This window comes from Microtus pennsylvanicus, chromosome 15 (genome assembly GCF_037038515.1).
Source record: "Microtus pennsylvanicus isolate mMicPen1 chromosome 15, mMicPen1.hap1, whole genome shotgun sequence".
In the NCBI taxonomy this organism is placed as follows: domain Eukaryota; kingdom Metazoa; phylum Chordata; class Mammalia; order Rodentia; family Cricetidae; genus Microtus; species Microtus pennsylvanicus.
The window spans coordinates 38,653,140-38,677,629 of record NC_134593.1 but is presented as its reverse complement, the minus strand read 5'-3'; the positions used below and the strand labels follow the sequence as shown (position 1 = coordinate 38,677,629).

At 43.3% G+C, this 24,490-nt stretch overlaps 1 protein-coding gene across 1 annotated transcript; it reads right to left on the bottom strand.

The window, feature by feature from the left end:
• Positions 1-815: 815 nt before the first annotated feature.
• Olfm4 (olfactomedin 4) lies at positions 816-22,785 on the bottom strand. Its single transcript, XM_075949201.1, has 5 exons — positions 22,618-22,785; positions 17,246-17,398; positions 11,721-11,933; positions 9,582-9,741; positions 816-2,810 (listed from the first exon to the last, which is right to left on the bottom strand). The coding sequence occupies exons 1-5, from the start codon at positions 22,783-22,785 to the stop codon at positions 1,999-2,001; spliced, it is 1,506 nt and encodes a 501-aa protein (XP_075805316.1). The 3' UTR covers positions 816-1,998.
• Positions 22,786-24,490: the final 1,705 nt, after the last annotated feature.

Here is a 24,490-nt window from a genome sequence, read left to right as displayed (position 1 = left end):
TACCTTGGCTCCCTGCCTCCTTTCCAGAATTTTCAGAGGTCATTCTGTGTACTTAATAGAAACACTCATCTGGAAAATTGCTTTAAGCCAGATTAAATATAATGTCACTGTTTTTAACCTATATTTCAGATGGCATGTGTGTCTTTATCTTCATATCCTGCTGCAATTGGAAAGGCATACCTGTATCTATGATGAGCCCTGGACAGACAGAAAAAATAAAAAGTCTTGCTAAAAATACCAAAGAGTAGAGCTTCTGGTTGGTGAAAATAGCTTGGCATGTATTTAAAGTGAGAATATAGTAAGAATAAATAGCCCGTTTCTCTGTCTTTCCATTTGGGTCACGTGTTCTCATGCACCTCTTTGGTAAAGGTTTCTCTTTTTGATGAAGCCTCTTAGTCCTTTTGTTTTCTCTCCAACACCTACTATTGGAGAAGGATCTGGAGGTTTTCAGACCAATGTAAAGAGCACAATTGTGAAAGGAAAATAAGTCACCCAAATATAGGCTATCATGGAAAGTAACTGGTCAGCCATGCAAATTAAAATGCGCATAAGGTCACATCCCTGAAGACAATGGAATGGACTTGGATGATAAGAGCTGTCAGGAAAAAAAAAAACTTTTAAGGGCAAATGAACAAGGAAGACCCATCCACCTTTGGTTCTTCTAAAAGTTATTGATATTTTTTTTATTGGCATGCATGCAGACGTTTGGGAGAAATACATTGTCCTTACTGCATAGCAGCATGTGGTCACTGCCTTAAGTTGGGTGTTTGTCTGTCTGTCTTTTTAAAATTAAAAACAGAAATTAAAACAAAGTCTTTGGTTCAATATACACTTTAATCATTTATTTTAAAAATTAGGAGTACAGCGTTTAAAAATTAGGATTTGAACATCAATTCAAAATAGCCAGGACCATATGAAGGAGCCATCTGAAGCAACTGGAACATCTGTACCCGCCGGGCTCTCAACCACTGCACTGATTAACCAGATACTTCAAGGAGCTTTATAGCACTTCGTAGAAAAACAAAATTTCACTTCCTTACAAATTCCAGACTTAAAGATAGAAGTGATCCAACTTACTCCAAGGTCTTTATCATATAACTAGAAATGCCACCCTTTTGCCACTGTCAACTGAATTTATTTTACAGTCTTCATGCTATGCAAACCAAAATTGCATAGTAAGACAAAGTAAAGTTAATTTTATCTTATATCTATCCTGTAGAAAGCTAGTCAATGGTTAAGAAAAACACATAGGCAGTAGATAAAGGCAACTGATTCTAACTTTGCTTCTAATATTATGGCTGCCTTGGGAACTGAATTACGAGGTAAAGGGTTCTACTGTGTTGTGTAGGTGAAGAGTGGGGGAAAACAAGAGCCAAGTCTATCATTTGAAAACCCCTCCAGGACTGGTTAACTTCATGTACAAAAGGTTTCTTCCTTAATCCAGAAAACTCAAAATGTCTAACAGACATCATGTAAGGCGCCACATTTACCTATCTGGGAAGCACAGAGCAGGTCCCAGGAGCTAATGAAAAAAATCCAAAGATAGGTATTTGGCCCCTTGTTCACCTTCCGATGTTAATCTATCTAGTTAAGGCCCAGTTTCCTTTCCCCCGTGGACAAGTCCGTGGGCTACATGATAGATGACTATGCAAATTTTCCTCTAGAAAGAATCCCCAGAGTGCATACTGAGTTCCCCTTAAGTTCCTTAATTTCCAGATTTCACCTCACTGAAGACTTCACTACACAGTTAGTACCCCTAACCTCTGAGAGCTTCACCCAGAAGGACCTTATTGCAGTTGTGAAATCCATCCAAAGAGGACAATAGTTCCCAAGAGAAGTCAAATTGAGAGAAATACGCTAAGTCTCTATTGTGCTAGAACTATATCTCTACTAAACAGCACTCCAAAGAAATACACTCCAGGATTTCCTTTTGCAGATGTCTAAATATGTGGAGAAGGCGGTTTTCAACCAACTTTTATTTCTCCTTCACCCTAACACCTAGACAGGTTGCCTGGACTCTCGTGAGAAGACAAGATCATAATTCAGAAGATAACCATCATTGTAGACATAAAGTTTTTGGTCAAAGGGATGATAATTAATGCTCTGAATTCTTTCCTGCATCTTTCTCATCGGAATGGCTAGATTGCCTTCCCGCCCTGTGTTTGTGTCATAGTAGTAAAAAATCTCTTCTGTTTTGGTGTTCAAAGTGCGGGTAGCATAGAGAACTCCACAGACCATGAAGGCGTTAGAAACAGATGGTTTGTACTGCTTGGTAACCCATGTGTTTAGCACCTCAAGAGAGGTATCATTGAGTTTACTGATGACTATGTTCCCAGTGCTGGCCTCGGTGGCATAGATCACCCACAGTGCTTGCTCATCCACAGCTAAGTCAATGTCTTGCCAATTCACATTAGCATAAGAGAAGCGGTTATTGTAAGCAGCCATAGGGAGAGGTTGATTAACAGTAACCACGTTGGTAGTCAGGTTAATTTTGGCAATGTTCCTCCCATTATACCAATTTACATACATGTTGTTATTGTATGCAACCAGACCACCCCCTTGGCCATAGACCATGCGATAGGTTCGAGACTGTGAATAGATTAACAAATTATCCAGTGAGTCATAAAGTCTGTAATATTCTAGAACCCTCTCATCTGTTCTCAGAGGAGCCACCCAATAGAGAGTTTGCTCTGGATGCTGCGGAGAGTAATCTCGACCCCAAGCACCATATTTATAATTGAACCCTTGCCAGTTGAGCTGAACCACAGAGGGAGCACTGATGTTCACCACACCACCGTGACTGCAGCTTCCTAAAAGAGGAGGGAAAAAAAAGAAGACTTTCTTAGAGAAAATGCACGCTTAAACAATTTAACATCCAAAGAACCAAAATCAACCCTCACCATTTTCTCCATCACGGCTCAACCTCAGTGGTAGCTCTGAAGGAGGAGAGCACCCTTTGTTTCTGCCTCACTGAGATCACTGCCAGATCTAGAGAATTGCCTCATGTTTTCATCAGTAAGCTTTCAAACTAGAAAATGGGTGTAATATAATTACATAAAGCCATATTTTAAATTTTGAGATCCCAGGGAGAAAGAGTTGATATTCCATATATTTTCTTCTCCCAGAAAGCATTTTGCAAGTATCTTCATTTTTGGAGCAAAACTGGGACAGTAATACCATTCTAGAAACATGTCCTTTCCTCATAAAGCCAAAGGTGCTACTTCGCAGGGTCAGCCCTAGGAAAATCTGGGATTAATGAAAGACCCTGGGGGAGTCTCCTTGCCTTCCCTGGAACCCCAAGTATAAATCCACAGTAGGTACCAATGCTGCTCTGAGCTAATCTCAAAAAAGGAAGTAATAAAAACAGCATCTGCGAGGTCAGACAAATAGTCCTTTAATGATAGGATTCTCAAGTTTCTCAGCCTTGAGGAACTACAGTCATTTTGCAATGGACTTGCCTAATCTGTTCCCAGAACACACCTGTTCACATCAATCACCCGGTGACCATCTTGCCTCAGAGCTTTGAGGGGAGTCCTGTTCTTCATACTCCCTATGCTATGGCACCATAGGAGGGCAGGCAAGTACTTCATCCTTCCCGTTCTGACACAGACATTGTCAAAATGTGTACAATCAAGTGGGACCAGATGTGTTCATCCATTGAATCTTCTTCATTCCATGTAACCCATGTCTAAATGACTCAAACTGAGCAACTGGCCCTTTGATTGCATACCCTCTGAAATGCCTGCCAACCAAAAGGGTTTGTAAACTAGAAAAAAAAAACCCTAAAAAATAAAAATAAAATTCCTCTAGCATTTTATGACAAAGAACTGAACACATATTCTCTGGTATTATAACAAATATCCTCCTTTAAAAAAAATAGTAAGCTACTATATTGGATAACAAAGAAAAATCCAACTTCAAGCACATTTGAGGTTATTTTTCCTTGTTATTCGGATTATGGAAAAGGAAGGAAATAAGGGAGGGAGGGAGGGAGGGAGGGAGGGAGGGAGGGAGGGAGGGAGGGAGGGAGGGAGGGAGGAAAAAAGAAAGAGGCAGAATATGAACATTATCTCTGGCTCTAAGTGCTTGAACAGAATCAAGGAGCCATGGAGGGCACAAGCCTAAACTAGAGGCAAAAGTGAGCTCCACAGAACTGCCTGAGATTGATTTGGGAAATAAGGGAAACCAAGCGACTGGCTGGGTCCCCTCCTTGCTAAATGCTTCACCCTCTCCCTTCCTTACTCAAGGACTGCTGGGAGGTGAAACCATTACTAGAAATCCTGCTTTTATTTTTCCAATCTGCTGGGACTTTTCAGTCCCAGAATTAAATACATGCTCTTTAAATGCTCTCATAAATCCACAGTCGGTGGGAAAGTCAGCCAACCATACAACAGGTAGAGAAATAAAACCACACTACACCCAACCTCAAATAATTTTGCATATCATTAAACAGAAAACAGTCACAGGTTTATTTTAATAATGCATGCACCATTTCATAAATAAAAAAGCAACGTGTGTTCAGCCAAGAGACTGCTCTCTGCTAAAGAAATAATAAATAAAATTATAAATTATTATTTCTTCCCCTAAAAGTGATCTCTCAGATGAATGCTTGTTTGCCTTTGTTTATGAAACAATGCATGAATTATTAAAATAAAGTTAGCAGTGTGTTCGGTTTAATGATAACAAAAACTGGAACGGTTTCCATATGCTAAAACTGGATTTTCCGGTTAAAATCCCTAGCAGAAAGCTTATTTATGCAGCTACATTTCACTATGAGGAAATGAAAGTCACTTCTCTTGTTTCAGGTTGGAAGACTTTAGGGCTGCCTGCTTCATTGAACCTGACTTTCCTACAAAAAAAAAATCCCAAACCAACAGTAACACAATATTTCAGACAAGCTGATGGAGCACATAACTTATCCTCACATTACCATGGGGTTAAGGATAGACTCTTCTGTCTTCGATGCGAAATCTTTAGACAAGAAGGAACCAAAATACGCGGTTAATACTGCTAGCATTACACCACTGGCCCCAGCATTAAAACAATAATGCTACTTCAAATGCAGTACTAACAGTGTTCCTACTGATAATAACGAAGGTTTATCTTTTCTTATGCTGACCAGAAACAGAAGTATTAAAATTGAACGACACTCTAAACTTCCCTTCCCTTTCTAAATAATCTGTTATCCATCTTGTTACTTTCCTTCTATCTTCTACCTCCTTTGGATATTTCTAGTGCTCTGGACCTGGTCAAAATGAAGTAGAAATAGGGAAAACACACACACACACATACACAGAAAGCATTATTGTCAGCATCACAGACAGTGGCTCCATTACAGTGGTGACAAGTGACAAGTCAGGCAAAAGGCTGTGGTGGGGTGGTGGGTTTCTCCAATGGCTGCAACTACCCAGACTGACAGCCATCTGTGTGCCCACTGCTCAGCAAATTGACCCCCTCCTCCCATCCCTTTTACACCCCCACCCATCTTTATTTCATGCCCTGCCCAGCCCCTGCCTTCATGTCAAGGTCTTAAATATATTCCATTTCTTACCCATTTCCCATCCCAACTTCCCCAGCATCCTTGGGCAACAACCAGTTACCCAGCCCACAGTCCAAGAACTTTCAGGCACCAGTGAATCATTTCACATCTGCTGGTGGGAGAGAACAGAGTACCAAATTTTCAGGAGCCAGGGTGTCCTTATGGCAACTCCATAAGCAAGGAAGCAAAGGTAACTAGAAGTTAATCAGTTGAGTTCCTTGCTGGAACTACCTTGTCATTCCGGAAATCACAGGGACACCCCTTTTGTTAGAGCAGCTACAGACATACACCAGTCTGGCACAGAGATGGGTTCCAATCCAAATCCTGACTCTACTCTTCGGTTACTGTTTATCGTGGAGCTAGTAGCTTAGACATCCCAGACTCCATTTCTTTATGTTAAATGAGCAATGCCTACCCCACAGGACTGTTGGAAAGAACAGAGACAGGCTTGTAAATACAACTCAATCAATAGAAACCACCATCGCAATCACAGCAGACAGTTCTGGTTTACATGGTTGTTTCCTGGGTTATGGCATCCGGGTATTTCTTCACCCATTCTGGTAGTCTCTAGCAATCTAGCAGACAGAGCGATGATCTCACAAGGGAATAAAGAAATAAAGGACTAAGCAAATCATTAAATCCAGCCCTCATTGGCAAAACATCAGAGACCCATGCGACACGTCTGATTTATTTATAGAATGCGGGGCAGGGGATTCTCTATGCAAAGATACTTTCTTCAACATGAAATCCATTAGCTCCTTCCCTGGCAGTCTCATAGTGTGGCTCTGTTCACTTTTTAAGCTAATGGAGTGGATTTTTTTAATGCCAAAATGGTATACCTTCAGAGAACACTTAATTATGGGTCTGTCAGTGCAGATTCTCACCTGGACAACTAAGCTGTCTGTGGACCAAGGCTAGAAAAAAATATGATCAACTTGTAAGAATTAGGCAATTAAGCCAGGTTGTAGTGGCTTGTACTTTTTAGCCCACTACTAGGAAGCCTTAGGATATAGGCTTGGTGTGCATGCCAGGCTACCCTGGACTGCAAAGTGTAATCCTGTCTCCAGAACATCCAAAACAACCAAAGAATTAGGCAAGCAGAATGACTGTAGTCAAACAAATGGATTCCAAATCATTGGTTGTGTTCTCAGCACTCTGTGTATCTCTGAGCTTAGGAGTTTAGCGTATCCCCCATGTCTTAGGAGCTTAGTGTGTCCCCCATGTCTTAGGAGTATAGCGTGTCCCCCATGTCTTAGGAGTTTAGTGTGTCCCCCATGTCTTAGGAGTTTAGCGTGTCCCCCATGTTTTAGGAGTTTAGCGTGTCCCCCATGTCTTAGGAGTATAGCGTGTCCCCCATGTCTTAGGAGTTTAGCATGTCTCCCATGTCTTAGGAGTTTAGCGTGTCCCCTATGTCTTTCATGTCCTCTTCAATTGCCCACCCTTAACAGAATACTTTCTATGTACCTGTCAAGTCTAACTTCCTCAACCAAAACAGTGACCCCTGGTAATTCTCATCATGTGTTTTCCAGTATGCTTCTGCCATTTAGATTCAGAGGAAAAAAAAAAAAACAGACTGGAGTCAATTGTTTGAGGGAGGGGGAGTTAATAAACAAAAGACCAATTACTTTAAGTTAGAAAGCCATGCAAAATGAAGCAGGAAGAGAATTTTGCAGAAATATGCATATACACGCATTCATACACATATATGCACATACATAGTACACACAAACATGCATAGCATTTTATTAAAGACAAAATATATTGCATCTAAGTTCAAGCTGACTACTAGGCTAGCGAAGTGCAGCTGCAAGGGTGGAGCCCAGAGGGTGCAGGATTATTTTAGAGCTGAGACTCATATACGGTCTTTTTTTTTTGGTTCTCTGCAACTCTGCAGTGCAAAAAGGCAGACAGGCCAGATTTTAAAGTCCCATAATAGTAAGGAACTTTAATTAAAGCCTCCACAGGCTCACAACTTTGTGGTGCCTGGGAATTTTCCAGTTCTGTATTATCAAGCAATCCAAACATAAAGAGAGCAAGTGAAAGAAATTGATTTAAAAACATGACAGAAATCAGTTTAATATAAACATCATAAATATAATATGAACAAAGCTGGAGGAGGGCCAAGTGGTTTGGCGGGGCTCCAGACGCAGCCAAGGTTGTGAGAAAGTGGGTGGGAGTCTGGGTTCAGTTTGCTTAAACCACACAGCTGGGCTGAGAGAGTCCACACCAGTCTAAATGTGAAGGCCTGGGGGAAAGGTTTGCAAATACTGCAAAAGAAAATAACTCAAAAGACTCACTCACTTTCTTCCCTAAATACTGAGCAATGGCTTTTCCTCCCCCACCATCACTGTTAGGTGACTGCCACCTGACACTCAGGTTATCAGGAGGTCCTGAGAGGACCACAGATCACAGACACAAGACAACGTAAACTCTGTCACTGAGGGCCGGTGTGCCCTCAATAAAAAAGCAACATGCTTCAGACTCAGGCCCGTCCATTAAAATATCACAGAACTAAGTAAAACAGCCCTGAATACTCCTTCTTGCTTTAAAATGTGCTTGATTTCCAAATGGAGACTGAAGACCCGTGCCAGGAAAAATCCATTTGCTGGGGGCTCCTTGCTCATCCTGGCCAGCACTTGGGACATTGCTCTGACTCTTGCCTCAGAAGGCTGCCACGGTCCATCAGGACCAGCTCCCACTTTGAGCGTGATTATAACACTACCTATCCGGACCAATTCAGCTTGAGTCTGTCTCTGAAGACAGACCACGATCTTTGGCCTAGACACCCTCTGTCAGTCATATTAGAACAGACCTCTGACTATAACTGCAGGGACCATGTCCCCTGAACAAGACCAAGAGGCTTATAACTATAGCTTGAGCCAGATTGAAGCCTTAAAGAAATCAGTTACATTGGTGAGATCCTAAAATATACAGTCCCAAGGAAAAGACTGGTGAATATTGGAATTTATTTTTTAAAAAAAAAATATGAGGACTTCCCAATTTGATGACAACCCAGAGTTCCCATTCAGAGGAGATGCTCAAGACCATAAGAGAAGTTTATTTGGTGTGGAATCTCTAAAGGATGTGGCTGAATTCTGTGACTGAGAGGCTGGAGGGAGGTACTTCAGTGCAGCAGAATTTAGCCCTATCTCTGTTCACAGCCAGGCTTTCACTTCAATTATCATGATTACTAATAATATCCATTGCCGGTGTATGGGTGCTGATTACAGAGCCCCGAGCTTCCCAAGCACTGCCTCATTAATCCCCATAGCAACCCTATAAGGTGCGTGCAATTATTCTCCCATTTTACAAATAAGAGGAAGGATCTTTTCTCTGCAGCCACATAGCTGGTGAAGTCAGGGATTCCAAAGCTATTCTCTCCAAGCCACCGCTCCGCTGTTTCCATTCAGGGATGAATTCCTCCCCTAACACACACTGTTCTGTGGTTAACTTGGGGGACAGTGAGATGCCATCCTGCTAGATGGGTAGGTAGCAAGACATGTCCATGGTGCATGACACCACCATCCTGTAATTCTCAGTGAGTCCTAGCACTCAGATTGCAGCGGGTACCCAGTATGCACTTCAGGGAGGAATAAAGGTGAAGTGCAGTGTGAAAGAGAGGGCAGGAAAAAGGAATGGCAGGAAAACAAAGGCGAACACCCAGCCTATAACATAAACGAGCCAATCAGCCCTTCCCATCTACCGAAGGGCAATGCCACAGAAAGACAGATCCTATGTGCTCTGCCATCCCTGGTCCCATAACTTTTCTCGCCTTCAGACGGGTTTTACCTGATAGGTAAATGCATGGGGAATGTGTGTAACTAGTGGATTTTGCTCTTAAGAACTCACTTTTCCTCTGTGAACCCCAGCATATGATGACAGAACTAGTCGAAGGTGGGAAGATCTCAAATGTGGAAGAGTGAACTCAGAACTGCAAACGTGCCACAACTCCATCACTACAATCTCAACTCTTTCCCCCACCCAACGCAAGGCTCATTTTGGGGTCTCACTCAAGTGGTAAAAACATACATAGCAGGCTTACCAGGAGCAGGAGGAGGGGGCGTGGCAGGTACAAGCTCAGTTTTAGAGGCCTCACATTCTTTTAGTTTGTTCTTCAGAGCCAAGATTTGCCGGCGAATGCTAAGGACGTTGTTTTGGTCGAGCGTCTCCAGCTTCTCTACCAGGAGAGTCATATTCCTTATCTAAGGAAATAAAGAAATTCAGAGTGACTTTATATTATTGTGCAATTTCTTTCATAAACATTCTGGGGCTGAATTTGTCATTTAGTGAAACATTGCTACAGAATACACCAGAGATTCTTCTGAATGGTTTCATTTGGAAGAATACATTTTATGGTTTAGACTGAATGCCTGTCACATCTCAGGCAATGTGTGTGACAAGAAGAAAATGGCAAAGATTTTAACAGCTTTAATAATAGAGCACAGGCTCACTCTAAGCATTCACAAATGTCCATTAAAGTTCATTTCTAACAACCTTACCCTATAAACTCGTGTTTACTCATGTTGTGTTATAATTAAGTTTCTAATGAATGGTGAAAGCTCGAGAAAATGTAAATCCTAAAATATGGAACTAGAATTCTCAATTATAGCCCATGTCACGACTGTGCTGGTAAATTCTGGTTGATGTTAAATTACCCAACCATGACATTAATGTGGCAATCTTATCCATAGATCTTTAAAAACTTTGCAGAAACATATTCACAAGCAATCTATTTTTTTTTGCTTAATTCGTGCATGTTTTTATTTTTCAATTCATCCTTTGAGAATTTTGCATAGTATATTTTTATAATATTATTCCCCCCTCCCCACTCGTTCAACTTCATGCTCTTTCTCTCTCTTTAAAGAACAAAAGAAAAAGGAAAAAGCAACTTAAAAACATGGAGTCCAATTTGTGTTGGTAATCCACTCCTGAGCATGGGACGGTTCTGGAGCATGGTTGATGTGCCTAGTGTCATTCAGTTAAAGAAAGCTTTAACTGAATATTCCTCTCTCCGCAGCTATAATTTACAAACAGCTTCTTAGCTAGAGGTGAGACATTGTGCCTGCTCCCCCTCTGTCATGCTTAGATTTTTAAACAGTTTTCGATTGCACAGGTCTTCCGCATGCTGTCAGTCTCCGTGAGCTCATATGAGCAGCTCTACCTTATTTCTGGAAACTTCTTATTTCCTTAAAACTGTCTGCCACCTCTGCCTCTTACAATCTTTCCACCCCTTCTTTCTCCACAGATCCCTGAGCAGTGAGGGCACTGGTATGGCAAACACATCTCGTTCAGACCTGAACACCCCAAAGTCTTTCAGTTTCTGCACATTGTCCAGCTGTCAGCCTCTGTGTTGATTCCCATATCTATTTCAGGAAGAAGCTTCTCTGCTGAGTGTGGAGTGATGCACTGGTCTAGGGTGTAGCAATATGTCATCAGGAGTTGTTTCATTGCTATGATGGACACATTGCCATGCCATATTTCAGAATGTACTGCAGGGCCACAGTAATAAGAAAACAGTATGGCATTGGCATAAATACAGACTTATTGAGCAGCGTAATAGAGCTGAAGACCGGATATAACGCCACACAAGAGACAACTGATTTGTGACGAGCAGAAAATGCCCACTGAAGGAAAGACAACATCTTCAACAAATTGTGATGGTCAAACTGAATAGCTGCATGTGGGAGACTGAAAGTTGATTGATATCTATCACCTTTGTACAAAACAATTTCAAACAGATCTATATAAGGCCTGATATACCAGTAATTTAAGTATGTGGAGAACAATTCTAAGAGAAATTAGTGGTCATTCAAAAAAAGGAAGGCATCCACAATCAGGCAAATTATATTTCTAGTCTCATGAGAAAAAAATCCAAGACAGAGAAGGCACCTGATTTAACATGGCCAATTCTGATTTATTTCGTCACTGTCTAAAGAATGCAAAGGTCTTTCAGTTCTGGGGCAGAATTCTTAGTGTCCAGCATCTGCTTCTCAGTCAACACATTCCCACTCAACTCATTAACGACTATAGACATTTTACCCAAAACAGAACACAGATGTGCCTTATGGTCCTGAGACAGGAGCAGAATTAGGGGTGAGGAAAGAGAGCGCCCCACGTCATAGCACTCGTTCAGTCCCTGAACAAAAGACACAGATATACTAAGAAGTGAGTCATTCCTTACCTCCACTTCCAGCTGGTCAATGATTTCTGAGCTTCCCACAAAGTTCTCCTTCAGCTGTACGACCAGTTTGTGCATCTCCTTCACTTCTAGTTTGATAAGCTCGAAGTCCAGTTGTGTGTAACCAATACTGTCCTTCTCCATGACCTCTACTCGGACAGTCAGGTTCAGGAGCTTCTTCTCATACACACTGATGAGCTGGACATACTCCTTCACCTGGAGGGGAGGCAAAAATCTTACGTCAACTCACAGAGTGATGGTGAAGAACCTTCCTCCACTACGCAATGTGTGGAGATCATTCGATCCTCGTCATCGCTGCAAAGGAGTGTGTCAAAATATAGCTACCCTTTTTTATCCAAATGCCAACTAAAAGTGGAGTGTTACTGTGGCTTGGGGCCACTCTTACCTACACTGGAAACAGCATGTATGTATACTTTACTCCGTTTTTAAAGTCTGCGGATGCTAGTTCACTGGAATGAACTGCTTGGGGTCATCTATCTTCTCAGATCATTTGCTCTAAATCAGAGTCTCTCAGCCTCAGTGCTATTGACATTTTAAGCAAGTCTCTTTCTTTGGGGGAGGGGTTATACAGTGAATTGTAGGGTATTTAGTTATGACAACCAAAAATATCTCAAGATATTATTAAACATTCTCTGGAGACAAGTCACTGCCTCTACCATCCTTTTGTTTAGAGCCATTACTCTCTCTAAATCTCGGTGTGTCCTAGAAGAAGAGAAATACATTGAGTAGACTCCTCTCCTCATGAGTCATGTGCCCAAGAAGGATGAGGCCCTCCGCCTTTTACAAAGAGGCATAAGGACCCAACTTACTATACAATGTGTGCGCGTAGGCACAACTGTAAAGCGCACATTTCGTTAAGTGAGTTCACATTTATTCCAAGAACTGATTATTGCAATCAGACCTTTAAATTGCACATTTGTTGCATATATTTGAATGTCTGATCATTAAGTGAAAATACTTCCAAAAATTCCCTTGGTGGTTGAGTGTATAATTGGAATCTCCGAAAGGATATTTCAATAAACAGTCGGCGACACATTTTTGTATCTGATCTCTAAAAGAAATGTCATGGCTTTTTCAAAGACCTGCTCATTAAAAAGTTGCTGCTTTCAGTTTCTCTCTTAAATGTGAGCATAAGTAATTCTTCTCCCCAAACTGCCCTAATGTCAAGAGCCTGGATGGATCTGGACAGATGTTGACCTGTGGTCTTTCTAATGACAAAGGCTGTCCTAACTCCTGTCACTGTAGCCCTTCCACTTAACCCCACCATGCAAATTAGAATAGACGCATGGGCCCCAGACCTTCAGAGCTAGGGCATCAGCAGAAGAGAATTCTAACGAACGTTGGAACTGCAGCCCTTGGCACCGCTACTGTATCTCCTCAGGCAAGCGGTGTTCGCTGCCATCAGACACCCCATTACTTGGAGGCTGATAGGGATCGTGATATTTTGGTGGATATAGGTTTAAAAAAAACGAGTACAGGAGGTGCATATAGCAAGCCCCCAACCCTCAAAAAAATGAACACAGACATAAGGTACTCAGGTTCCATTTTCATTTTTAAAAATTGGCCATAAAGCCTTGCCTCTAGTGAAATCATAGTTATAATGCACAATCCGTTACAGAAATGGAGCTTTGAGGAATGAGTGTGCTTCTTGGCATTTGGCCTTGCCAGCTCTTGGAACAAATGAGACACCCTCCGCTTTCCTGGAACACTTCGGTGGCGCCTTATAGCTATTGTTCTGTGCAAATGAGTGATGTGACCGTCGTCCCTGCTAAACAAAATGAGGTCCCCCTCACTCTCACAGAACACCAAGGCATGGCCTGGAAGTTTGTGGCCTGTGGGAATTTGCGCTGGGTCTGCCCCAAGATCAGTTACAAAACAAAGGGTCTCTCTCTAAATCCGGCTTGAAACTTTGAAGGGTGATCCTTTCTGGTGACATTTGGAGGAAAGCTGGGTGGTTTTCAGGGAAAAACTGGAATCATCCACAGTTACGGTGGGCAGGGGAAAGTTTGAAGATGGGTCAGAAAGGCTTCTCACGTGAAATATACAGTTGTGCAGATTCTGTGCCCAGAGATAACACAGACGGCTCGGAGATCTTAAGGCTTGCCCTCCGTAGATGCAGCTCGGTCATGGCAGACGAGCATACCCAAGTGCAGGCCCACACCACTGGCATTTGGTACCTTCAGCACATTCTTTCCTCCTGGATGGAATACTTGTTCTAAACAGAAAGAGGAGACTCAAGCAGGGAGTTTGTCTCCAGGGGATGCTCAGTAATATCTAGAGAGACTTTTGGTTGCCCCAAATGGGGAATTGAATATGTGCTACAGGCATTTGGAGGCCAGGGATGCTGTTCAAACATGCTGGCTAGAATTAGGGTCTAAGATGGAGAGGACACGCAGCTGTAGCAGCATCTTTGTCCCAATTTCACCACTGCAGCAGGTGTGAGGCTGAGAGCATTACCATGCTCGCCTTCACATCAGCAGGGCGGCACTTGCAGCTTCCACATTACTCTCTTTGGTATGTACTTAGCCATGTCATGGATTTAAAAAAATAACCAAAGTTTGTTTGGAGTTTGGTTTTGGGTGACTGCTGTTATTTCTTCCAAAAAAAAAAGGTGGTCTTGTCATCAATAAGGAGATAATGTGTCAGGTATTCAGCTAAATAATTAGTCTGGTTCATAGTTCTGTCATTTCCTTAAAACCCAAGATTATGACTATAGCCAGATTACTTGAAATAAGTAAATGGACTTTGAAACATACGGTTATTTTCAACATACCCTTAAAAGCAAATGCAATTAGGTTAATTGACCCTGAAAATATCAAAACATGCAGTATTTGGTACAAGAACTGCCTAAGCTCAAATACAACTTCAGTACCCAGTGGGCAAATCACTTCATTTCTCTAAGCTTTACTCCACTTCCCACACCACGGGTAATGACATCAAGACTGTAAGATTATTGTAGAGACTGGAGATGAGGTACATTAAGGGCCTCGCTAATGGACGCTCTAGACATTCTAGAAATTAATAGAGAAATGGTTATTTCAGTGTTTTTCAATCTGACCCTTTCATTTTCTTTTATTCCACTGCACAAAGCCTTGCTCAGTCAATATTGTTTGTTCATGGGTTGCTCAAATAGCTCCCAGGCTTCCTAAGCCTTCTCATGCATGGCACAACTATTAGCAATGCGTCCTATTAAATAGCTTGCCCTAAAGACCAAGAACCTTGGGAGAAAGAGGGGGAAAAAAGCAACTTGAGCTGCCTTTTGTGGCATCTCCTTCCTAAGTATGATCACACAGGATGTCTCAGAAGCAAGGGGAAAGTCTAAAAGGCTTTCAGTGTTTCCTGCAGAGGCAGCTTCCTGACTTCCTGTGTACTGACAGAAAAGGAATTAATGGAAGGCAGTCTCCAGCCTTTCACCTGCTCAGAACGGGCACTTGCCCAGGTCCCTAGATAAATGGTGATTTCTAAGACAGCCTGGAGACAGCTATAATAATTCACCCAGAAATCCAGAAGCCCTCAGCTAAAGAGATAACTTGGGATTTGAAGGCATAAGTGACCTACTCCCTATCTTGAGTCTTCTCATCAGAGTACTAACAGCCTGGACAGAGGAAAAAGATCCAGCTTGATTCTGAAGACTCAAATCTCTGACCTTCCTATAGCAGCCAGGAGAAGGATGACCTCAGGAAGGTCCCTTTGTCTGTGTAAACCATGAGTTTTCTGTCATGAAAGTGGAAGCGAGGGGAAGCGGCCTCCGTCCTTTAAAGGCGTGTTTGAAAGGACAGGAATACTAAAAGCATTTGGACAAAAACAAATGAAGGCTGTCACTATTATCACTGGTGTCATCTGCCCTGACAACTCAGCCATGCGAACCTCAGCTGATGGTAAACTCCTTTGCTAGGCCTTCATTTCTTTTCTTTATTTTTTCTTTCATTGGGGGGAGGGACAAACTACTTATACCTTCAGAACTGAAAATTTTCCCACCCACTCTGCCCCCTTCTCTCTGCAAATTATTAGCGAAGCAGAGGTCACCTCTCCCACCCCTACGTACAGCATTGGAACTAAATGCCCCACTCACAAACCTGGCAAGCCATGTGCTTTCTCTGGGGCAGCTTGAGGTTTCAAATTGCCCTTCATGCTCCTGCCAGCAAAAATGATTCGCAAATCAGTGGTTTCCACGATTTCAAAGCAAATGACTCCAACTGAAAGAGACCTTTACCTAGGATTTTCCTCTACTTGTTATGTTTTTATGCATAACTTCTTATCTCTACTTGATTATGCGGGAATAAGGCTATGAATATTAATGGCTGGAATTTATAATTTAGTGCTGTGCCTTTTCTGCTGATTAATTCAAGGACATTTTATTCCTTAAGAAGCCCGGTTCCTGGAGTAGTCAAACACATTTTCACTGGCCACCCATTTTAACTTAGAATATTTATCTACCAATTCAGATCGAAAGCAGGGTCTCAGGCTCACCATATATTTTTTGTCTGAAAAGATAACTATATTGGAGGTTGAGGTGGCTATGCTTAAATTGCTCAGGAAAACTTATTTGGAAGGCTGCCGTAAAGTCAGAACTCCTTGTAAATTAATGGGGTTGTATTAAATAATGCATAATGTGATTATATTCTAGCCTGGACTTCACCTGGGCATAAAACAGGAGCCTTTCTAATTGATTTGTAGCTTGGCTAAAAAGCTGGAAGGGGTTGAAATTGGAATGGCAAGTCACATGCCTCCAGCAGGCTGAGAGAAAGACAACTCCTTTAGAATGAATTCCTCTGGCTACGCAGAGCAGAGACCAGAAGGTTCAAGCCAGGGTTTCCCCCAAGCCGGAAGACCCATTAATCTTCATTCAAATTGCCAAAGAAGCCTTCAATTTTGAGTCTCACGGGAGACACATGGAATGGAATGCTCCTTCTCTAACAATCAAAAATAACACCAAGCGAGAGTGGGGAGGAATTTATACAGATTTAAATATATGTATCATTAAATTAGGGAAAGAAAGTAAAAGAGGGAAGAAAAATGGAGAACAGGAAACAGAATATTTGAAGGAGAAAAGAAAGAGGAAGAGGAAAGAGCTATCTAAAGGTGAGAGAAAACCAATACAACAGAACAATAAAAAGAATCAAAAAGTAAGAGAAAGATTCAGAAGGATGAACAAGAGGAAGGATTATGCCAAAGTGAACAGGAAACCAACAGAAACAAGAATGAACAAGAATTGAAGAGTGACAGGGAAAGAAAATAAAACTGAAGAGGGTGAAGGAGAGGGGAGAGGAAACTAGTCAAAGCCGAAAGGATACATGAGAGCCAACGAGAAGAAACCACAAAGCAATCCAAGAAGCAGGGCCAGAGGGTCTCCAGCTTTCCCACTGTGTGGGGACTAGTGTCCTGCACTGACTTCTTCCACAGTGTGCCAAGCCTCCATCCCACTCTTGTTGGGTTCTCACCCTCTACTAAGAGGAGCTCAGAGATTTACTACAAATCAAGGTTCTGTTTGAAAAGAAAACACTTACCTTAGAAAACTCTCTTTCAAACTTCTGAGAAAGGTTGTAAGCCGTGAATTCTAAGCGCTCCACTCTGTCAGCGGGAAAGGTGGTGTCCGGCAGGGAAACAGAACACTGGCAGGTCCCATGCTTATCCACAGAGCCCAGGAAACTGGAAAATGGCTGTAAATAATAAACAGCGAATGTCAGTGATAGGCAACAGGAATGACAGAAACTGGGTTGGCAAAACAGTGGCTGGAAGCAACAAGTATAGTCCCACACATCAATAAACAATGTCACAGTGACAAGCCAACCCCATCTCCACCTGTTGGCTAAGCCTCTGTCAGCAGCTTACATCCAAAGCAAGATTCTCCGTGCTTGAGGAGTCTTAAAAAGAAATCACCGTTATCTCTGTGCAAAGAAAGGGAACTAAAAAGGGGCCAAGAGGACTAAGTTTGAGAGACTCCTAAATTTGAACATCTTTCTGTTCCTCCATTTGCTGGATGTGACACCCCCTTAAGTCTGTTTCCTCCTCTATGAAATTCAGATACTCTGACTGAAGAAGTGATGAGCGCTGAGTTTCCGCCACGTGACAGGTGATTGGGTGCGGTCACTTTATCCTTCCTTCTACTAGTCTTCACAAGTGCACACACACGTGCACATACATGCATGCAGGGCATGCATGCACACACACACACACACACACACACACACACACACTTTTACTCCAATCCCAGCCCAGTTCGTCCCAATTAGAATAAGGAAACCGTGAAGGTTTGTGGACCGTGGTAAAGATTCCAGTGAGAATTCAAATCCTCTCTTCAGCTGGGAAATTACAAAAACTCACATTTCTCCAAATGGAAACAAGCCATCTACTTGCTCAAAAATTGAGCGGTGTATGAGTTTAGAGGTTTCTTGCAAATTTCTCAAATAGAAGTTCTCCAGCTTACTACTTGCAAGGGGAAAAAAAGTCATTTTAAAATATTTGAAGTTTCTGTAAGATATTCAGGCTCACACTTCGATGCCACTGCATATTTTAAAATGACAGGTTTGAAAGATTCTGTTTTTCTTTTGTCCCCTTTGAACTACCCCAAGGGGATCCTGGCACAATTAACATTTTTCATTACTACTATTGCCTTGCAGAGTGAGCCTTGTCAGCCAACTGGCTGTGCCTTTTAATGATCTCATCTGAAGGCCAGCCCAAAGCTCACCTATGGAGCAGCAGCCTGAAGGGACTCTGTGACACTGAGGAGGAGAGGGTTTTCGGAGTCTGGAGAGACTCCAGCCTCGTCTCAAAGTTCACGTCAGCTGGCTGCCGCTGAGCGGAGCTGCTCCACACACAAGCCCCCTCCACTGATCTCCATGACCCCTGAACAAACTTGGCCCAGATGCTCCTGTAATTACAATTTAGTCCGGCAGTGACCTCTGGGCTCTTGCAAAGGGTGGTGGTTGTGGATGGTTTTTTAAATGAATCTAAGCTTCTCTAAGATTATAAGAATGAACTCGTGTGTGTGTGTGTGTGTGTGTGTGTGTGTGTGTGTGTGTGTGTGTAAGACTTAGAAGCCAGAGGACAATCCCAACTGTCATTCCTTGGGCAACGTTTGCCTTTTTTTTTCTTTGAGACAGTCTCTCATTGGCCTGGACTCACCAAGTAGGCTAGGATGCTGGCCAGTGAGCCTCAAAGATCCTTCTCATCCTGCTCCCCAGCGCTGTGACAATGACCCCACACTACCACACTTGGCTTTTAAACTGGGGGTCCTGGGGAACTAAACTCAAGGCCTTGTGTTTGCAAGTACTTTATCCACTATGCTGCCTTCCCAGCCCTCTGTGCCAGGAGAAGTCTTGATAATGTCCTTTCTCGTCCAATCAGATCCCTCCATCTGTAGGAATTAGGGAGTGAGGGGTAGGAGCCAGCAGATTTATGTTGCACATGCAAGCAAGGGGTTAGAGTGGAGATGCAAAGGGTCTTTGCGAAGAGTGAATGAGGACTTGAAAATATACACCAGGAACCTGTCGGAGACGTGGTTGGAAAGTTGTATTCTGCTAAACTGAGATCTACTACTCCATCTAAGATAGAAAGATTCTAGTACAGGCATGCCAAGATTTTTTACAGGCTGTTAAAGAAATACCTTATCATAATAACCGTCTAGCAAAGAAAAACTCTTGCACTGCATTGAAAAGGGAGGTTAATTAGCATCACAAGACATGGGGGGACCATTCCTGGGGTTCTCAGAGAAGCTCTGTCAATTCCAGAAACAGCAGATATCACCAAGAAGTCTCTAGACAACCAACTAGGAAGCACTAGCTAACAACTTTCAGTCCTGAAGTTCACCTGAAAGACAAGCAAATAATTATGAGCCCTGCTGCCAGCCGTTCCCCGGGCTTCTATTGAACATCTCTGCCCCAGTTCTCTGGACTCCATCCTGCTTATCATCAGCCCAGCGTGCTCAGCTGACATCAAAACGGTCCATAAGTTTGATCAGTGTCTCCCATTAGAGATATTTCTGCTCCTGGAATTCAAAGACAATGAAGCTAATGGTGATGAGTCTCTCTGCGGTGAATGCTTAAAGTACATGAATGAAATGTGGGCAATGAGACACAAAGACAAGTGCTTGTCCCCTTTGGCCTTTGGAGGGATGTGTAGTCAGTCCCCTTGTGGAGGGCAAGGAGAACCCGGCGTGCCCCACAAAAGTGACCATACTGTTAAGTTCTCACCCGGTATAATGTTCAATTAACATTTACTAAGGTCTACAATACCCGGTGTTCTGAAATTAGAAGCTGATTAAAACCAATTCTGGCCCAATCAGACTCGCTTTCTTTCTGAATGCCCTAGGGGCTTTTCCAGCAGCCTCAGATTCTGATGACAAGAGCACGCAGACCACTGTGGCTCCAACTTTGCCTGTGACCATGAGAAGCCTTCCCAAGATCTGTGAAAGGAAGTGGCCGATTCTTTGGAGGCGTGCAGGGTGTTCTGAGCCCACCAGCAGACAGTGGGACTCACATTTGTGATTTAAGGTCGCAATTGGCTCTAATTAGCAGCCAAGTCTAAGCGCCCACAAAGATTCACGACATAAAATCATGGTACTCGGCGTTCCGAAAGTACAGAAAATGATACGTTTGGAACTTGCTCAATGACAGTTATAAAAGGGTTTTCCACTTCTTCCCAATAAGCTCATCAAGCTGACAGCCAGCCCTCGAAAATTAGGTTGATAGTGGAATTGACACCTGGTGCACTGTAAAAAAAAGAAGTTGGAATTGTGAGGCTGACTCTCACTCACCACAGGCAGATAAGCAAATGATGAAAAAAATTGAACCTTCTAAGTACAATTTAACTGCTAGTTCTTACTTACTTTTAAATATTTGTCTTCTTACCAGAGAGTGGGCACTTTAAATTCCTCTGTCCCTTCACTGGTATTTTATTGTCTAATACTCCAACTGCTGACTTTTGATTGGTTGTGAAGCTTTATAACAAATTGATATTGTTAACCTCACTTTGCCAAAAAAAAAACAGAAAAAGGTAACCAATCCTAATTGCTCCCAGAAATTGTTTAGTACCCCCAAGATAAGAGTCGATATGGGATTTCTGACACTTGAGGGGTTGGTGTGTGAGGGTGACTCTCTGAACTTTCTCCTTTTAAAAGAAATTTTCTCCTGTACCCCAGAGATACAGAAAGCATCATACAAAGAGATAATTTTCGCAACAGGTTTCTCTGAAATGAGTTAAACCGGAATGGAACAACTACACTAGCAGGCGCAGACTAAACTGGGGCGATGAGTCCTCTCAGTTTAATAACTTCAAGCCAATGACCTCCCCATAGTAAACCTCAGATTCAACCTCTCTAGAACGGGCGTTAAAGAAGCTGTATATGTATTAACCTAGTCTCGGCATTCGTTGGGCACACACAGGATATCTCTGATGTCACTGATCACATTTTCATTGTCTGCACATTTTAATGATGCTAATGTGACACTCAGAAAGAAGGCTCCCCCTCCCCTTTGCCTATTTATCCTTCCACTCAAGTTCATGCAAGTGGCTGGCTAGGGGATCTTGAAATGATTTCTGGTAGCTCTACAGGGGGAACTCTGGATGGAGTTAGGAGCCCTCAAGCAAAATCACACCGCCACAAGGCTAGCCTGGGAGGAACACTTCTGCAGAAAGGGCCCGAGGTGAAGTGGGCACCTGTTTCCTGTCCTGCATCCTTCAGCTTCTCCATGCCTCTTTTTTTTTTCTTAAAGGAAAGCCAAAGAGGCCCCATCCCCCAAAGAATCAGGCAACCTGTGCACTCTACACAGGGAGCCTCTCCAGGTCCATCCCTGGAGTACATGGAGCCTTTGTCGGCTCATTTCAGGATGGCAGTTGTTGGCACTGGAGAAAAACCCAGCCATTCCTCATAGAAAAAGAGATTGAAAAAAGTTAGCGGTCCCTTGGGACATTTCCATATGTAATGGCATTTCCCTAAGACTAATAATTGCTCTCCTTGTAGCCCATGTTCTCTGTGTGTGCGGACATGTGTATGTGCTTGTGTGAGCGTGTGCCCATGCACTTGGGCAGGGAGGTAGTGGATGTCTTTCCCTACTACCTGCCACCCTATTTTTCTTGAGATAAGACCCGTCACTGAACCTGGAGCTCACCGATTGGCTGGAATGCTTGGCAAGTAAGACTCCTGTCCTTGCCCCCTCCAATCAGTAACGGAGTTGCAGATGGGTGCTGCCTCCTCCAACCCGTGACCGGGCTGCAGACGGGTGCTGCCTAGCTGGGCTTCTCATGCAGGTGGCAGAGACACAGACACAAGTCCTCATGCTACTGCAGAAAGCATTTTACTGACCTTACCGTGTCCTTAGACCCATCTTCCTTATAAATGAGGTGCAGAGGACCTGATAGGGCTCCAGCTGCAGCACGGAGACTCTCGCTAGGTCGGAGTTTATTATTTACCCCGAAAAGGCTCCTTCTAGGCAGCAAATCAGGTGAATAGATTTTGTTGGAGTGGCTTCTCGTGGGATTTCATTCCTAAAAGCTCCCATCCCAGGCTATATATTAGAATCAACTGGACTTTGCAAATGTCTGAGTTGTAAACAGCTGTGTCGGCTAGCACCAAGGCATCTGGATTCTTAGGATTCTCCTCACTACCGATGCTACTGGTTGACCCGGGTGGAGAACCTCTTTAGAACATGCCTTTCCCCAAATGCATTAGCTAGAAAAGTGGGATGTTGTCTCTCCTGCTAACAATTTAATTACTTCGCCCGGGTTTTAATTCATTTCCCAGGCATCTACAGTGAACAGAAAGAGTCATAAATCCTTGAAAGTGCTCGGGTCTAGTCATCCATGAAATTGTATTCAGGTCCCCAAAAAGCGAGAGGAAGGGAACTGAACATAGCTCACCCAGACTCAGCAACTTCCTCACCTGTGACACAGTACCACCTTCTGCCCAAGATGTGGCTCCAGGAAGTGTAGCCTGGGGCGTTATTGGAGTCAACTTCAGGGAAGAGTTGGAGGTCAGAGTCTCTGAAGTCGTGGGGGCAGCGCCAAGGCAGAGCAAAAGGACCAGCAGAAAGTCAAGTCGGTAACTCATCTTGCCTTCTTTCCTAAGATGCTGGCTGCTTCCCCAGCCCAGGACTTCTTATAGTGCCCAGTGGGGATTTCCCAATGGCTAATGTGTGAAGAAAAAGGAAGCAGCCAGGGAACATGTGACCCACCCTAGGAGGGCCAGGACATCTGCAACCTGAACCCTATCCACACCTTGTCACCAAACCCCACTCTGTGACCTGCCCTAAGATACAGATCGCCACCCCCATCCCCCCCCCCCCCCCGCAACAAATATTAACTCACACAAATTTCCTCAAACCAGTATCTGGTTTTCAACTTGATATTTCCTTGAAGGAAATGGAATCAAAGTAGTCTTTGTGGATGAGACAATTTGGAGGTTCCAAAAAAATAAAGCAACCCTTGGCCTTCTGCCTAGAAATGACTTCTGAGTGTTAACTCCCATTCCAGAGAGAGAGAGAGAGAGAGAGAGAGAGAGAGAGAGAGAGAGAGAGGAGAGAGGAGAGAGGAGAGAGGAGAGAGGAGAGAGGAGAGAGGAGAGAGGAGAGAGGAGAGAGGAGAGAGGAGAGAGGAGAGAGGAGAGAGGAGAGAGGAGAGAGGAGAGAGGAGAAAGGAGAGAAGTGAGAGAGTGTGGGCTCACTTTAGAGACTGCCTCTCCTCTAAGATGTCTGAAGCCTTTCTCTCCAGAACCTGCTGCCCAGAGCCATCTGACCTGCCCCTTGCCTTGTATGTTCTTGTACCAAGTTCTTTCAACAACACAAGAATTGTTTCTCCAGAAGTCCACAAAGGAGTTTGCACTCTGTCCTTCTAAAGGAAAAGGGTATTGCTGCTAGCACAACCATAGTGGCCCAGTGTTTCTCTGACTTCCATTGCCCCCTGCTCTGTGTGGGCTTAGCCGGGTAATCCGAACTCGCGGATCGCTCTTCACGCTAGTAAAGACTGCTAGGGTGCCTTCTCTGCCAGCCAGCTGACCTGGCCCTGAGCTTCCAGCTACCTTTGCATCTCTCCAGCGTCACACACAACTTTGTGCCCTCGGCTTTGCTCCCTGCTGAAGGAAAGATGTACTGCTCGCTCTCTCTCCTGCGCTCGTTCTCTCTCTCTCTCTCTCTCTCTCTCTCTCTCTCTCTCAGAAGTCGGCAGAATGGGGGTGAACACTCAGAAGTCATTTCTAGGCAGAAGGCCTTGAGTAGTTTTGTTTTGTTTCTTGAAGCCTCCATACTGTCTCATCCACAAAGACCACTTTGATTCCATTTCCTTCAGGACAGTATCAAGTTAGAAACCAGATAGAGGTTTGAGGAAACTTGAATGAGTTAAAATTTGTCGTGGTGGTGAGGGGGCACTTGTATCTCCGGGCAGCTCACTAGATGTATTAAATGCAATAAATGTATTAAAACTTAGTTCTCTCGCTCAGGAGCTGGTGGCCTTGGGCATGTCATTTAGCCTCTCTGTAGTTCTAACAATTCCTAACAATTTAGGAATTGTTAGAACTCACCAGAATGGTACTTTATGTTTTAAAGTGCTCTACAAATGTCAAGGTTCTTCTGGTTCGGGGTTTAATTCCAAAAAGCCTAGATCATTATGTAAGGTTATAGAGTTTATAACAGGAAAACCAGGTAGAACCTATACTCTGACTAATTTTATCCCAGGAGGATTCGGAAGACCTGGTTTACGGGGCTCTTTCATAGCTTACCCTCACAAGCGTCACAGACTCTCCAAATCAACACGGTGCTGAT